This window comes from Ischnura elegans, chromosome 1, assembly GCF_921293095.1.
Source record: "Ischnura elegans chromosome 1, ioIscEleg1.1, whole genome shotgun sequence".
Taxonomy (NCBI): domain Eukaryota; kingdom Metazoa; phylum Arthropoda; class Insecta; order Odonata; family Coenagrionidae; genus Ischnura; species Ischnura elegans.
This window is the reverse complement of record NC_060246.1, coordinates 143,818,149-143,833,084: the sequence shown is the minus strand read 5'-3', so window position 1 is coordinate 143,833,084 and position 14,936 is coordinate 143,818,149. Positions and strand designations below refer to the sequence as shown.

The window sequence follows — 14,936 nt, the reverse complement described above, 5'->3', positions numbered from 1 at the left end:
TTCGACAAGAAATATCACGTATGAATTTGCATCATTAATGCACACACTATTCGCTCATCCAAATGGAATATATCAGAGTCCTAAACATATGCACCCCTCCATGCATTTATGGCTCAGTTATATTTAATTTTAGCTCAGCTAAATAAAAGCTCCTAACCACTGGAATTGGATAACTTACCCAGAGCAACGAAACCGATAAATTTACGACCATGATTAATACATTACACATAATGTATTCTCCATGTCTACGACCATGCCCCGAAACCCACCATGCTCCTTCATTGATGCTTAATTATAAAATTAGTTCCAACCTGGAAAATTTTCACTAACATTCGAAGTGCCAATCTGACGTACTTGCACGTGCTAGAATCCGCAACACTGCCATTTCAATAACGAGAGCTCGAGGGGTCCCACATGCGTTAACGTAAAATGTAGTAAGGCTTCCTATCCTTCCTATGATACCCCACATCTCGGTTATGCACGCAATAAAATATTTCTAGTGTTGAAGAGTACCTGCCTTACTGGGCTCACAAGACCTTTCTCGGTCGTCAACAGCTCGCTTCCAGACATTTCCAATCGTTTCCAAATGAATGGCGGGCTGGAACTTGCCGTTCGCCGGAAATACGTCAAAATATCGATGTGTATGAGTGATAAAAATATAGAAGACCCTATTTTTATTTTAAAAGTAGTTAAATTTTAATTATTTTTACAATTTGTTCGAATGAATATGTAATTAAGTTATTTTACTAATAATTAAAATGTTTACAATTACTATGATGATTAGTTAATCAAAATGAAGGTCGTAATGCACAATGGTCGTGCCGGGACCTTGTGTTGTTGATTGCTGAAGCTGGAAGTATTCTCGCCAATTTTACTTAATTTGGGCATAACATTTTTTGCATTCTGCTAGTTTGATTAGGGAATCTCATCTCTCCTGAAGTTTATCTTTCTGTCCGCGATGGATGACGAGCAAGAAACTTACAAACTCTGGAGGATTAGGAAAACAATCATGCAGGTACTTATTACTTGAATATTTCGCTTGTTTTTTAGTTGTCTCCGAATGATAATCCATCGTCAATTTTCCAGCTTTGCCACGATCGAGGCTACCTTGTTACTCAAGATGAATTGGATCAAACTTTAGAACAGTTCAAAGAACAATTTGGGGATAAGCCTAGGTAAGCAAGGTACAGCCCCCATGAAGAAATTGTATAAACCTGTATAAAATTTGTGTTAACATAGTCATGACAATTATATAAGAATGTATACAAATTGTATACATGTTTATACAATTATTTCATAGGGGAGTGGATTCTAGTTACCATTCTAACTTTCATTTATTCTTAAACTCTCACGTAACTGACGAAAATTAATTTTCAGTGAGAAAAGGCCTGCGCGAAGTGACCTTATTGTGTTGGTTGCTCACAACGACGATCCCACCGGTAAGTACTTTAGTCGGAATTGCTTTCTTCGCGCTGTGGGCTTTGGGTGTGGTAACGTTAATTTGATATCTTTCCCCCAGTATTTACATAACCAAATGCGGGAGAGTTAATTCTTAAGATTTTTTCATGATGAAGCACTGTATGAGGATTTACAGCACCTTTCTATTAATTTTATATGTTATTTGTGATCTTTCAGACCAGATGTTCGTTTTCTTTCCCGATGAACCCAAAATTGGTATCAGAACGATTAAAACATATTGTCATAGGATGCAAGAGGAGAATATTCACCGTGCCATCATCGTTGTTCAACAGGGAATGACACCTTCTGCTAAACAGGCAAGCTATTAAGTGTTTTAAGAATTGCGTCTTCCAACGTCTGCACCTATAAATTATTCTGGAAGTTTGATAATATCGATTTTAGCGTACGCTTGCCAGAAATATTTTAAATTGCATTAGCTTACAACAGCAGTACAATGATAAACATATTTGTGTATTTCGTAGGCTTTATTAATGAGAGCATTTTCTTTTCTATTTTTCAGTCATTGGTGGACATGGCACCAAAGTATATCTTGGAACACTTTCTCGAGTCTGAACTTCTAATTAATATAACCGAACATGAGTTAGTTCCTGAACATGTTGTTTTAACGCCTGATGAGAAACAGGAGTTACTTGCTCGATAGTATCCTTTTATTTCATCTGTAGTTTCAATTTTAGCATATTTGAAAGCCCTTTTCTATAATGGAGAACGGCGAGTAGGTCCTTGAGAAAGGGTTGAAGTGTGTTGTTAAGATGTTAGGGGTACACGGGATATTAAAATATGGGTGGTAACTTGTTTGTTATTATCTTATTTTCATTTATTAGGTCATAGTCAATTATGATAGTCCATTATTATGAACCGAGTCAGATTCATCTTGTGGTATAATTCTATCAGTTATATGCGTATCTTCTGATGTGAAGATGTCTCGTCTTTCTCTGGATGATGGTAAACTTTGTTTTTGCTTGGAATTTGCTGGAGCTTGTGGGTTCCTTGAAGCCAGATTTGTGATTGTTTCAATCCTTATAATAATAATCAATGGCATGTTTAAGTGAATGACAGTCATTGCCTAGTAAATGATATAAATGCTTTTTGTGTGATGCATGTTATATTCCTAGGTTTTTTTTTAACTTCGGGTGGTTTTTGTGGGTGTTTCCTCAACTCTTGTATTAATTATTCATTTCTTTGGTTATCGAAAGCTTGCTTTATGGTCAATCATAATCCTCGGATGCTGAAATGTTTTCATTTTGAAAGTTATTATGAGTACAGAACTGAGAAAAATTGTGTTATTTGTGTGTGAATTTGAACCAAATTTTGCTTTGCTTTTACTTTAACTTACTTTTGCTTTGTCTTTCTTTGCCTTCAATCAGATTATGCAGGCACACATCAGCTTATATGAGTGTCATAGCTTATAATTTGTGCTCTATAAATTGGAACATTTGTGGTAAAGAAAGTAAGACAGCAATTTTTTCATCCAAGCCTGTTTATTACTCCATAAATATATGCTTCAGTTACATGGATTAAGGTATGTAACAAAAAAATGTTTTGGGGATGCTTGGAAAGTATTTGGCTATGTCTAATCACTTATTGCTCCTCAGATGGACCTCCCTAGCGACTGTAAAACTTTAAAAATTTTAGAAGGTCGATGTGACATAATTTAGAGGTTCGTGGAAGCCCTCTAAGTATCATAATTTCAATACAATCATGTTTGTAAAAATCTTTGGTTGAGACATGAGATGTTACTGTATGATTTTCCTGAAGGCCGTTTTACACAGGGCACGAAATAGGGTAGTTTCCTTCATCAAAGAAAACGAAAGTCATTGATTGCAATTCGTTACCCACCATTACTGTATTCATAATATACAAATTATTTCGTTTTAAAAATACCGGTTTAGACGAATGGCAATGGTCCATTTTTATCCTCATTTGAAAAGGGCCAGATTGGCGCCCATGCGATACCACTCCACGTGACGTCGCAGGGACCTAGTTTCTATACGAGAAGATAGGAGTTATACGTCGTCTGAGGTTACCAATGCATGCATGAGGCGCAGAGCTCAGGGAAACATGTCTTAATAATCACTTATTAAAACTGGCTAAGGTTGGAAAGTTTTCTTCATTTGATAAGGTATTAATAATCCTTATTTAAGCCAAGCGCTACCAGCCAGCAGGGTACTCAGCCACCCGCTAGCAGCCTGCGTCGTATCAGCGCTCAACTCGCCTCAAGGTCACCTCACAAGGCGGCAGCGGGAACCAGAAATATGTCACACGGAGAGATTTCCCGACATTCATACTTACGTGTCGCATTTTCGCACGCTAGAAAATTTTCACTTTTCATTTAATCGCGAAAAATAGATATCGTCATTTAAAAATCTAAAAGCGTGAAATACGTACTCCTGGAGTAATAATCTTTCGATTTAGGCAATAAAAAAATAATAGGAAACCACCCTATTGCGCAGCTTAGAACTGCATTAATTTCTAAAATGGCATGGAATGGCACGAATGCATGAACAAAATTAGAACGGGGTATTTTGTCATCTCTTATCCACGCATTCTCTAATGTGTTCTAGCAATTTACCGCTTTACACGACGCAATTTTGACTGAGCGTTTGTACGCGCGTCAGATTGCGGAAGTACATGCCCCGTGTAAAACAGCCTTCAGAACATCAAAATTGCATGGGCATTGCCATTAACATGTTCACATACCATTTGGGTAGAAGCTTTGGTTATTCATACATTGCATACCTCCCTGGGGTAACTTGCCCATTTTTCCCAACTTTATTGTTATAATAATTGGAAGGTAATGCCTTTCTCTGTGTCATTTCCTGTTATATGAGAAGTTTTATGATAAATCAATAGGGTGGTTTCCCATTTTTTTTTATTGGCTAAATCGAAAGATTATTACTCCTGGAGTACGTATTTCATGCTTTTAGATTTTTAAATGACGATATCTATTTTTCGGGATTAAAGGAAAAGTGTAAATTTTCTAGCGTGGGAAAACGTGATGACTAAGTATGAATGCTGGGAAAAGCCTGCATGACGTATTTCTGGTTCCAGCTGCCGCTGTGTGAGGCCGCATTGGTGCAAGGCTGTGAGCGCCGATACAAGCGCTGCTAGCAGGTAGCGCTTGGCTTAAATAAGGATTATTAATACCTTAGTAAACGAAGGAAACTTTCCGACCGTAGGCAGTTTTAATAGGTGATTATAAAAAGATGCCCTGAGCTCTGTGCCTTATGCATACATTGGTAATCTCAGGCGTTGTAAAACTCCTCTATGTATAGAATCGTATAGAATCTAGGTCCCTGTGACGTCACATGGAGTGACATCGCGTGGGCACCAATCAGCCCTTTTTCAAATGAGGTTAAAATTGACCATTAACATTTGCCTGAACTGGGATTTCTAAAACCAAATAATTTGTATATTATGCATGCACTAATGTTGGGTAATGAATCGCAATCAATGCCTTTTGTTTTCTTTGATGAAGGAAACTACCCCTATTGCGGTTGAATTTTTCTCTTCATCATAATCCTCATTCCCATTTTTAACAATCTAATCTGACTTTTCATAAAATCATATTTTTGGCTTTCAAGCAATGATACATGCCTAAGCCTAATCTCTAATTTTTTATTGTTTCTTTGAAGTCTGGATGATTTAATGTGTGAGTTTTTTGTGATTAATCCTTAACTCATGTTAACAGTAAGTTGAAAGAAAACCAGTTGATGAGAATCCAGGCAGGTGATCCTGTGGCTCGTTATTTTGGCTTGAAGAGAGGACAGGTAAGGACTTACATTAGTTCTTTCAATGTAAGAGAGAAATTTATTGGGCTACTGAAGGCCTGTTTAGGTGGAATTTGAACTGGTATCAATGGCTAAATGGATTGAAGCACTGAAGCAAGTTTTTATGTCAGGCGGTTCAGATTCTTCTCTAATGTATGTGGTTTTGATGCATTCATAAAGATGGATCATGAATTAAAATAAGAAATCTTAATTGTGTTCTTTTCTTGAATATTATATTTATTTTATGATATTAAGTGAAGGTAGCTATTGCAAAAGTGTGACTTTATTCATCATGACTCAAATTTTGTCTTGAATGTAATTGTAGAATTAAGTGCTTTGTTATCAAATGTATAGTAATACTTTTTGTAGTTAAGTAACTTATGCTCTTCACAGCAAGGTTTTATCCCCACTGTAGGTTATTTTTTACTCTCAAGGGTGGCATTGCTCCCTAATTTTCTCCATCTCTTGCATTAAACTCTGTTATGGTCTAGTTACTTCATAGGCTATCATAATAGACTATTTGTAATTCCTTGTCTTTGACACAAATTTACCAGATGATGATGTGCCACGTTGAAACCTAGGATCCACAGTATAAAATTTTTGTGGAATTAATAAGTTTTCTTTACATTCCATTATGTTATAAATCATTATATAGAGTTATGATTTGTGGTAACCCAAAATTAGAGGAGATTTAAGATGCCTGAGGCAATAAACTTTACCACAAACATGTACTACAGTTCTAAGTCTGTTGGGGAGGAGACCAGATAAAGTTTTCCAGGGTGCAACATACAGGTTTCTTTAACACCGTACATTTTTTTCTGCGGGTTCTGCCATTGTGGACAAGATTAACTTTAAGCCAAAAAAGTCGAATCTGCAATTGTTAATTTTGGGATTTTTTTTTATAATTAGGTGATCAATTGATTGAAATTGATGCCATATTAGACCAGATTAACATTATGTCAAGCATATTGTCTTCAGCTATTGTTAATTTAGCACATAAAAAAGGAAGGTGAACCAATGACCAGGGCTGGGAACAGGTCTCTTTGGGATAACTTGCTGCAAATAGATGATCAATTGAATGAAATTGATTATACATTTGACTAGATTAATGTTAAGGCACACTAGTAGTCGTATGCAATTGGTAATACATATATCAAATTTTAAGTGCTAAAAAAGGAACAAGAACCAAGAACCTGGGTATTTGGGGTGATTATTTTGCTATTAAATTCATACTATTGTAAACAGGACTGACATTGAGGCAAGGAAATCATCTTAAGCAATACTTAATTTAGGATATTGAAAACTTTAAAAAGAAAAGGGAACTGAGAACTGATTTTGGGTGATTTTTTTCTATTTAGAATATTTATTGAATGAAATAGATTACATAAACTGTTGATTAGCTTAACATTCAAGCAAGGAAATTACTTTAGCTGTTGGAAATTGAGCATATGTGATGTGCATGGTGAATATTACTATGGTATTCATATTTTTTTATGAGCCTAAAGTAATGCATTACTTAATTCAGATTCCAGCAGCTGTAGAATCTGGGAATCGCTGACAATTCCTTGAATAGTCATCTGTTTTCTCACCATGTAGTTATGATTATTCTTCAGGAGAGTAATTGCATAGTTGTCATCATTATTATTGATTTTTATTTAGCATCATTATTGCAACTGCTTTCCAAAACTGGTTCTTTTCTCTTTAGTAAATTTCTATATGCATCACGTTAGAGAAAAACATCAATCTGCATTATTGCACCCTTGGTGTGGCTACTCTTAACCGTTAACTTTTGTCATTGTTAAGTTTGAGGTGATGAATTGGAACAACTATTTTAACTTTATATGATAAAGAAAGTAACTTCATTGTTGACTTAAAATATTTAAAACATAAAGTGAAAGTCAAATATCTTTTTTTATGCATCAGAGTTTGTCAATTTGATTAATTTTCTTTTTTCCGAGTCAATTCAATGCTTGAATGTTATTTAATACCTTTATGGTCTTCAAAAACCTCATTATTTTCTTTGGATGGATTATTCCCCTTAGAATGCCACGTTCTACTCTCAGTTTGCCATGAGATAGGAGGAAATTTCCTTAACTTATTTGAGTAATTTAAAAGAAAATCAGCTTCCCAGAATGCAGACAGGGGATCCAATATCACGCTACTTCGGTCTTAGAAGAGGCCAGGTAATTGATTGTGTGTGGCGTGGTTTGTTCTCCTTAACATGAGTTTGGCCTCTCCTTTGGCATTTTTTACTTATTTGCACCCTTTATAATTTATAGCTTTGTAAGTGTGATCCTAATACATATTGGCTTACCCCCTCTCATTTGAAATTTCTTGCTGTACATAAATGTGGGAGAACAGAATAAGGTCTTCCAGTTCAGGGGATTGGTATGTAATGAGATTTCAGTATTTAAATCTCCACATATCAGGAATTGCAAATGGAAAAGGGAAGGAATGATCAAGTTTTCAATGTCTTTAATGAGAATATCTGTTCCCCAGCTAAGCTGACTCCCAGGTTGAAGACCTATAGTGGTATGATTAAACTTACTGTAAATCATTGTTAATTTTAAACTGTAAGCATATAGTAAAAATATGTATCACGTATGATTTTGTATGACGCAGAAATGAATTTTCATTCACAGTTTTTATGTCCATTGGGTTGCATATAGAGGTTTTGTAACTATGAGCAAACATTTAATGCTAAGAGAGGATATTTCTCATGGCAAGATTTATGCTTTAGGGAGATTTTTTAAAATTAATTTGCTTCATGTGTCTATGACTAATTGCATGCTTGTACCTTAGAATTCAAACCTACTCACTGACTGGAGGATGCTATAGCTGTAACTTTTATTGATTCATTCTAATGAAATTTATTTTATTTTAGGTAGTGAAGATTATTCGAAGTTCAGAAACTGCTGGGCGCTATATTTCTTACAGATTAGTGTGTTAGTATCTTCTTCAAGAGAATTGGCATTTTGTGGCAGTTGTGAAAAATGTCATAGCGTGTGAATGGTGTGTTTTTTATTGTTTTTCATGTGGTGAGTTTTCCTTTTTAAAAAAAAAACTAATTTTTCATGAGAGAGACAATTTTTACTTTGAGGAATGTTGATTCTTTCTTAAAGTCAGTATTTTCTGTACCTGATACTGAAAGAGTGAATAGTGTATGCAAAAGACTCCTCTCAATTTTTATGCTCAAAAAGGTGGTTTTGACAATTGAGCATAAGGATATTGTACCTATTTGTTTAAAATAAATCTATTTAAATGAAGCTAATCAAACTTTTGCTAACTTAATTTACTTGCCATTAAATAACTTCAAATACCTGCTAATGGTTATGAGTTACCAAATTCATAACAGCTTCATTCATTTTGAGGATATGTTTGAAGCATTTATACATTTCTGTGGCTTTGACTAAAGCTCTTACTACAGTAGAAGGTAAGATTAATGAGTGCTCATAACATCCGAAGGTGAAGGATGAAGCCCCATAATTCCCATATTCACTTACACTTACCACTTTTCTTTCATATTGGTGCTATTTCACAGAGAAATAAGTTTATATCTACCTGAACTTCTGTATTTGTGTGAGGTTTTGTATGTGAAATTGATCAAATACTTATTGACACTCTTTTCCAAACACCACGCATTTGTCACACAATTTGTACTGAGGTGATGACAGATCTGCGATCATCTGGAATTTTTAAGATGCACTATGTATATTGTTGTGCGATAACCGAAACCATATTTCAGACATTGTACCAAAAAGTCATACAGCAGAAAGTTGCATGAGAGGCAGTCATAACGCGACTCAGTCCAGTGAACACATGGTGCAGCTGCACCATCTGCAACACTCTGAAACATTAAACAAAAGCTGTTGAGAAGGGAAGTTTGCAGCCACAGGAGTGCTGATCTATTTTCATCCAAAGCCAACAACTTAAAATACGACTCGACATACCATGGTTTTGCTAGTGTGTCTCTCCTTTACATAAATTGTAAAATCACACATAAAAACTTTTAAAGACATGAGAGTCAAACTTGAGTAGTATTCGTGTGTGGTAAAGTGCATGCTATGATTGTTGACAAAATTGACAGCAAGGATCGGCAAAACCGTATGAAATACAAAAACGGTCAATTGACCGCTCTCGGTCATTCTAGGTAAAAGCTGACATTTATCTTGACATGAATTTTTTCCTCCCAAAAAAAATTCATTTTAAGTTATTATTGTTTAAAAACAATAGAAGTTAAAAATTCTCAGCGTTATTGATCAGAGAATAACAAAATGGTACATGAAAGAAAAACTCGAACGGTCAATTGACTGCCCTCAGTCATTCTAGTGTTAACCATAACATCTCTGGCAATACACTGGTTGACCTTGAATGTAATCTTTTCCACATTCTGCTCTCCAGTCATTACAAAGAAATATATGTTTCATCCTCTCATTTCAAATATAGGTCAAATATGAGTTAGCTATTAATTTGACTGTTATCATGAAATCCTTAATTTTTAGCAAGAGCATAACATCAAATTCTCTGCCTCAGCATTTGCTGTTACTCTTTAATAATATTATTTATACATATCAACTGCATATTTGACATAGCTTTTTAAGATAACCTGATATTATGCCCATCATACTTTTAAGTCATGTCACATTTGCACCCATTTTGTTTCACCATGGATGTTATTGTTATTAAAGAAACTGAGGCAAGAATTACTGGCATTAAAGAAGGTATATACAGACCCATTGGTCAATGCATTTGTCTTGTCAGTATTCATGCAGGAACTTTTCTTGTGGTCATTGCCACTCCATAATTGGTCAGCTGCATTCAAATGAATTGTGAGGATGAACGATCCTGGTTTGGCTGGAAAAATTGTATCCATAAAGTGTGCAGATGATATCCTTTCTATCTGTTGATGCAGTTGGGATTTTTTGTTATTAAAATAGGTATACCCTGATTCAGTGGCACTGCGAGGGGGGTTTTTGGGGGATAAAGCCCCCCCAAAGCTCAGATAAATTTTTAAGTTTAATCCATTTTACTTAATTAGATTGATGTTACTAATACATATTATAGTGTAAGGATTAATAAAATATCCCTCAAAGCCGTAAAACACACCATTTTGAACCATGTATTTTAAAATTCCCCAGTGTAAGTGCTAAGCTTAATAGGAAGGGCCAGGCTCGTAGAAGGCAGAGTGAGATGACAAGTCAGACGTCTGGTTCCACACCTTTAATTCACAGAGCAGACAGGTACATTCTCCCCCTCCGACATACAGCTTAAGACTCTCCTTGCACAGATACTCATCCCATCACTTGAGTGTGACTCAGCGTCTAATTCTTCTGTTACCCCTAAAGCGAAACCGAGCTGACACGAGACGGCAAGCGACACCCTTACAACAGTTAATCTCGCATATACCACTTATCCTGGTGGGTATTCCATACCCCCACACACCCTGATATTGGTTGCACCTAACCCCCCCCCCCCCAGCCTTAACTCCTAGCTGTACCCCTGCCCTGATTAGCTGAAGGAAATGCACACATTCCTTGGTGTTTGTGACCTTGCACACAATGTAAGACTCGGCTGGAAAGCTAATATTCGTAGTGATTCTGGCTGCAGTGGTTGACCAGTGAGTGAGATGTTTACATGTGTTGCCTTAGGGAACAGGAGTTGTTTAGGTCTTCGTCACCATATCGATTTATGTCACCATACTACATACAGTGGAACCTCGTTAAAGCGAGTACGTGCTATAGCGACACCCCCGCTATTACGAGAGATAGCCGATGCACCGTCAATTGACCCTATAATAAGCGTGTTAAAAAATTTGTTTTTACGAGACCCTTTCGGTGTTGGCTCTCGCTATAGCGTGGGTTTCACCGCCGGACTCCTTAACCTCTGTAATTGCTAGCGATCTGTTAGAAATGAAGTTAATGGAGTGCTCAGTCTCAAATTTATGTGGTAAACTGTCGTTCGATAAATATAATGATTGACGAAACAATGCTTTGCATGATTTTTATTCAGTGCGGCGCTTATAAATTGTTTGAATAGTTAGTCGTTATTTGAGTAAGGAAATTTAGTGATGCAAAAAAAAAACATCGCCTTTCGTCTGGATTTATGCTTACGTTTATCGGATAGATGTTTATCTGTCGCCGCACCACTCCTGTTCCTGTATATCTGTTCGCAACAGGTATATTGGCTATTATTTGCTCCACCTCCAGTAAAGCGACAATTCGCTATAGCGAGTGATTATTAGTGCACCGTGGGATGTCGTTATATCGAGGTTGCACTGTATTTACATGAAAGTTTCCATTTTTCTCAAGACCCATCTTTGTACAATAGCAATGTTCAATCTCACTGTTGGCAAGTTACCCTCAGGAAGTTATGTATTCTAAATCATTAGCTTCATCAGTGAAGTCAGCTATCTCAAATATCCTTAAATATATACATGTGTATTTCATACTTCCTAAGGCCTACCATACACGATCAGTTTGGCCTCAAGGTCTGGACTGTTCAGTCCTGGACAGAGGGAAAAACTGACAGTGTGTGGCGATTCCTTGAGGCAGGTCGTCGGCCAGACAGCCGAATGGGAAACCAATGAGGTCTGACCAAACTGCGCAGTTTCCTTGGGCCGGATGGGAAACCAATGAGGCTCCGGCCAAACTGTGCAGTTCAGGCCTCAAGGCCGGGATGGAGCGTGTATGGTAGGCCTAAGAGGGACCATGGTAAAGTCTCAGAACAAACGTTTTTGTTAAGACTAGAGCTTGCCAGTCATGTATGTACAATTTACAATCATATCTTTTACACCTGCCTAATTTGTGCTCTGTATTAATTTTATGCTAACTTATCATATATTTCTATTTTCTCTTGACTAGCCTGCTTTGACATATGTCGCACTACTGTTCAAAAGTGATCCATCTTTTTATCGAAGTCTTTTCAGTTTGTCGCTGAGGTAAGCAGCAAATGCATGTATGGGAGTCTGCTTACTGCAAGACTCCCACGCATGTCATAATTACTGTCTGTCCTTGAACTTATTTTTATTAAAAATTATTCAAAACGCCAATCGCACTTCAGTCAATGATCAATAGATCTTGGGTCCCAAAAGTTGTGTGCTTCACCATCGTGTCCATCCATTATGCCTAAAACTGCCTCTACACAACATGGAACTGCAGCAGGTTCGAGGTCCTAGAGTTGAGTCACTCAGATGTGGTACGTTGCATTTACTAACATGAATTAAAAAGTATCAATCTTCACCTATCGGTTCTGTCATCCTTCTGATTGCCTCCCTCCCATTAGTATAAATTTTACAACACATCTCTTTATCAAGTTTATTTAATGCAGTAGAGAAACTGGCATCAATGTTTTAGCATTGTAGTCAGACACTGTTGTTGGCTAATTTAAATTGATATCAGGTAGGAGCAAATTGAAGGTGAAGAGAACACAAGCAGAGATAATTTGCCATTGTTAGGGAACTTACTTCGGAAAATTATTTCTAAATATACGTATAAGTAGGAGATTTATAATTTGTTCTTCCTTAGAGCATAGGATGAGAATTCCTTGCAGAGTCAGGTGCAGTAATTGGTGGGAAGTTATTGTTTCAAATGATTGGATAAGTAGGTTTACATGAGCACTATCACCTTTCAATGTTTTTTTATTACGTTCAATGTCAATGTCCCAGGCAGAAACCTCAGCATGAACTCTGAATAAGGCAAGGCTAATCAACCGCTCAAATAATACGATAGGTAACTGAGATCAGCAGAAGTAGTGACCATTTCCTTATGGATGATAGCAGAAATTTATTTACTGGTTGCAGTTTAATGCCCAGCTTCAGTTTGCACAGCACGTATACATATTTGTTAGTACAGTTTTGTTCAGAAACCCTAATTGAGAGAAATGGTGCTGATAGAAATTACCTAATACATATTTGTACAAGTGCTTGTGTGAATTATTGAATGAGAAATAAGATTGCTTAGAATCTGTCATTGAAATATATGTACATGTTTCAGAGTACAAGATCTTGTATAATGTAAAACAGCCGTAAGAGAAGGCATGGTGTCCATTGCTTAATCATCCAAGGCAAAGTATCCATAGTGTCTATAACTGCCTTTGCAAAACAACCTGAGGGTATGTCATTGTATAAGTCATTCACCGAAGGAACAGAATATGGACCCTCTCGTTTGGTCTAGGATATTCTAGTGATAGGAGAGCACTGGGTTGACAGGAAACGTTATCAACAGTGGTTTCTTGGGTGGCCCAGCTCTAGATAGCCTTGAGGGAGAGTAAAGATGGTCTGGTAGCCACAACATTTGTGATTTCCAATGATGATGGCTAAATCATGTACCCACGTGAAAACAGACCATTACAATGGCCCTGTTGCAGTGTGCAGAACATTATTGTCACATTACTCACCCCAATCAAAAATGTGACCACAGATTATAAACTGCACAAGTGGTGTAACTAAAACCATAGACAGGTAGTGTGACATAAACCGTACAATGTACAGTATGCTTTCATCTAGCAACTCCATTATGGAAATTTGCCAAGGGATTTTACTATTCTGCAACAGTGATTTCTCCATAGCTCCTTGATGTAGCCTAAGGTAAATGCCATGGAAGGAGGGAAAGAAAACCTGGCCCTGATCAGAAGACAAAAATTGTAACATACCTGCAACATATAGATAGATGTTTTCAATATTAGCAGCAGTATGGCCGTCCAGGGATATCAAGGGTAGAGATACTCAACTTAACCCAAAAATTAGTGCTAAGAAGAGGCATTCTCCTACGGCATGTGCCCACATAGTCAGCCACTTGGAAAATCATCCCATCAGTGGCGAACTATGGGGGATGTGAGGGGATAGATCTCCCCCCGAAGCCTCAGAGAAATAAAAAAATTATTTAAATATTGCCTTGTTTTGACGTACAACCCTTGCTGCTTCGCCAATGAGATCTGCTTTTAGTTAAATTTTAAGTGCCAAAATGATGCAAAATGTATTTCCATGTACATCAATTTTCCAGGGAAGGGGGGAAGTCGCCCCCCCATTTTCCGTCATCCCCACACCCCCAAAGCATATTCCTGGTTCTGCCACTGCATCCTGTTGCGCTGTTGCTGAGTGTACAATTGGTAGTACACAAGGGTGAACCCAGGATCATTACCAAGGGGGGAAAGCTATGGTCTGGGAGGAGGCAACCCAGTCAACACAACAATTATGGCCACAGTATGGCCGAACTGTGGTTTACCTGTGGCAACTATGGCTATGGCTAGCCACAGCTTGCCATACTATGGCCAGACTGTGGTTGTCATGCGGCAAGCCATAGTGTGGCTTGCCATACACATATGCAACTATGGCCACACTTTGGAAAGCCACAACTGCCACAGATGATAAAGTTTGTTTACGGTTGCTATAGATGCAGACTTGTTGATGAGTTATCAAAATGAGAGTTGGCTGATTTCATTGATATAAAGAAAGTGTGTTAAAGAAAGAATAATATGTATTTATTTCAAGAGAAAAGGCTTCCACATTATTTATTGATTTAATCTATTTCAGCGTCTTTCCGTGAGTACTGTGATGTTGAAATGTGGAGAGGATTAGATAGACTACCGTAAATGTTGTAATGACTAAATATGTGATTTTACCTGTTACAGATTGGTCCATAAGCCTAGCTAAAATAACTTGAGGTGGATGTGTAACATGTTATTGTCTCAAAT

At 37.1% G+C, this 14,936-nt stretch overlaps 1 protein-coding gene across 3 annotated transcripts; it reads left to right on the top strand.

The window, feature by feature from the left end:
* The first annotated feature begins 786 nt into the window (after positions 1-786).
* LOC124171584 (DNA-directed RNA polymerases I, II, and III subunit RPABC1) lies at positions 787-8,512 on the top strand. Of its 3 annotated transcripts, none has more exons than XM_046550769.1 (7): positions 787-1,015; positions 1,087-1,175; positions 1,378-1,439; positions 1,636-1,775; positions 1,979-2,118; positions 7,351-7,429; positions 8,131-8,512. In XM_046550769.1, exons 1-7 carry the CDS (start codon positions 959-961, stop codon positions 8,194-8,196), a joined length of 633 nt encoding a protein of 210 aa, XP_046406725.1. In that variant the 5' UTR covers positions 787-958; the 3' UTR covers positions 8,197-8,512. The 3 variants fall into 3 exon arrangements, with proteins under 3 accessions (XP_046406725.1, XP_046406732.1, XP_046406722.1); XM_046550776.1 differs by lacking the exons at positions 7,351-7,429; positions 8,131-8,512 and adding exons at positions 5,168-5,246; positions 7,289-7,348; XM_046550766.1 differs by lacking the exon at positions 7,351-7,429 and adding an exon at positions 5,168-5,246 and having other exon boundaries at positions 788-1,015.
* The last annotated feature ends 6,424 nt before the right edge of the window (positions 8,513-14,936 follow it).

Excerpts from the sequence above, each read along its gene's own strand:
- LOC124171584 (XM_046550769.1), top strand. The coding sequence starts at position 959 with ATGGATGACGAGCAAGAAACTTACAAACTCTGGAGGATTAGGAAAACA. Across the intron at positions 1,176-1,377 it reads CAATTTGGGGATAAGCCTAG|TGAGAAAAGGCCTGCGCGAA; the intron begins GTAAGCAAGGTA and ends ATTAATTTTCAG. Across the intron at positions 7,430-8,130 it reads TCGGTCTTAGAAGAGGCCAG|GTAGTGAAGATTATTCGAAG; the intron begins GTAATTGATTGT and ends ATTTTATTTTAG.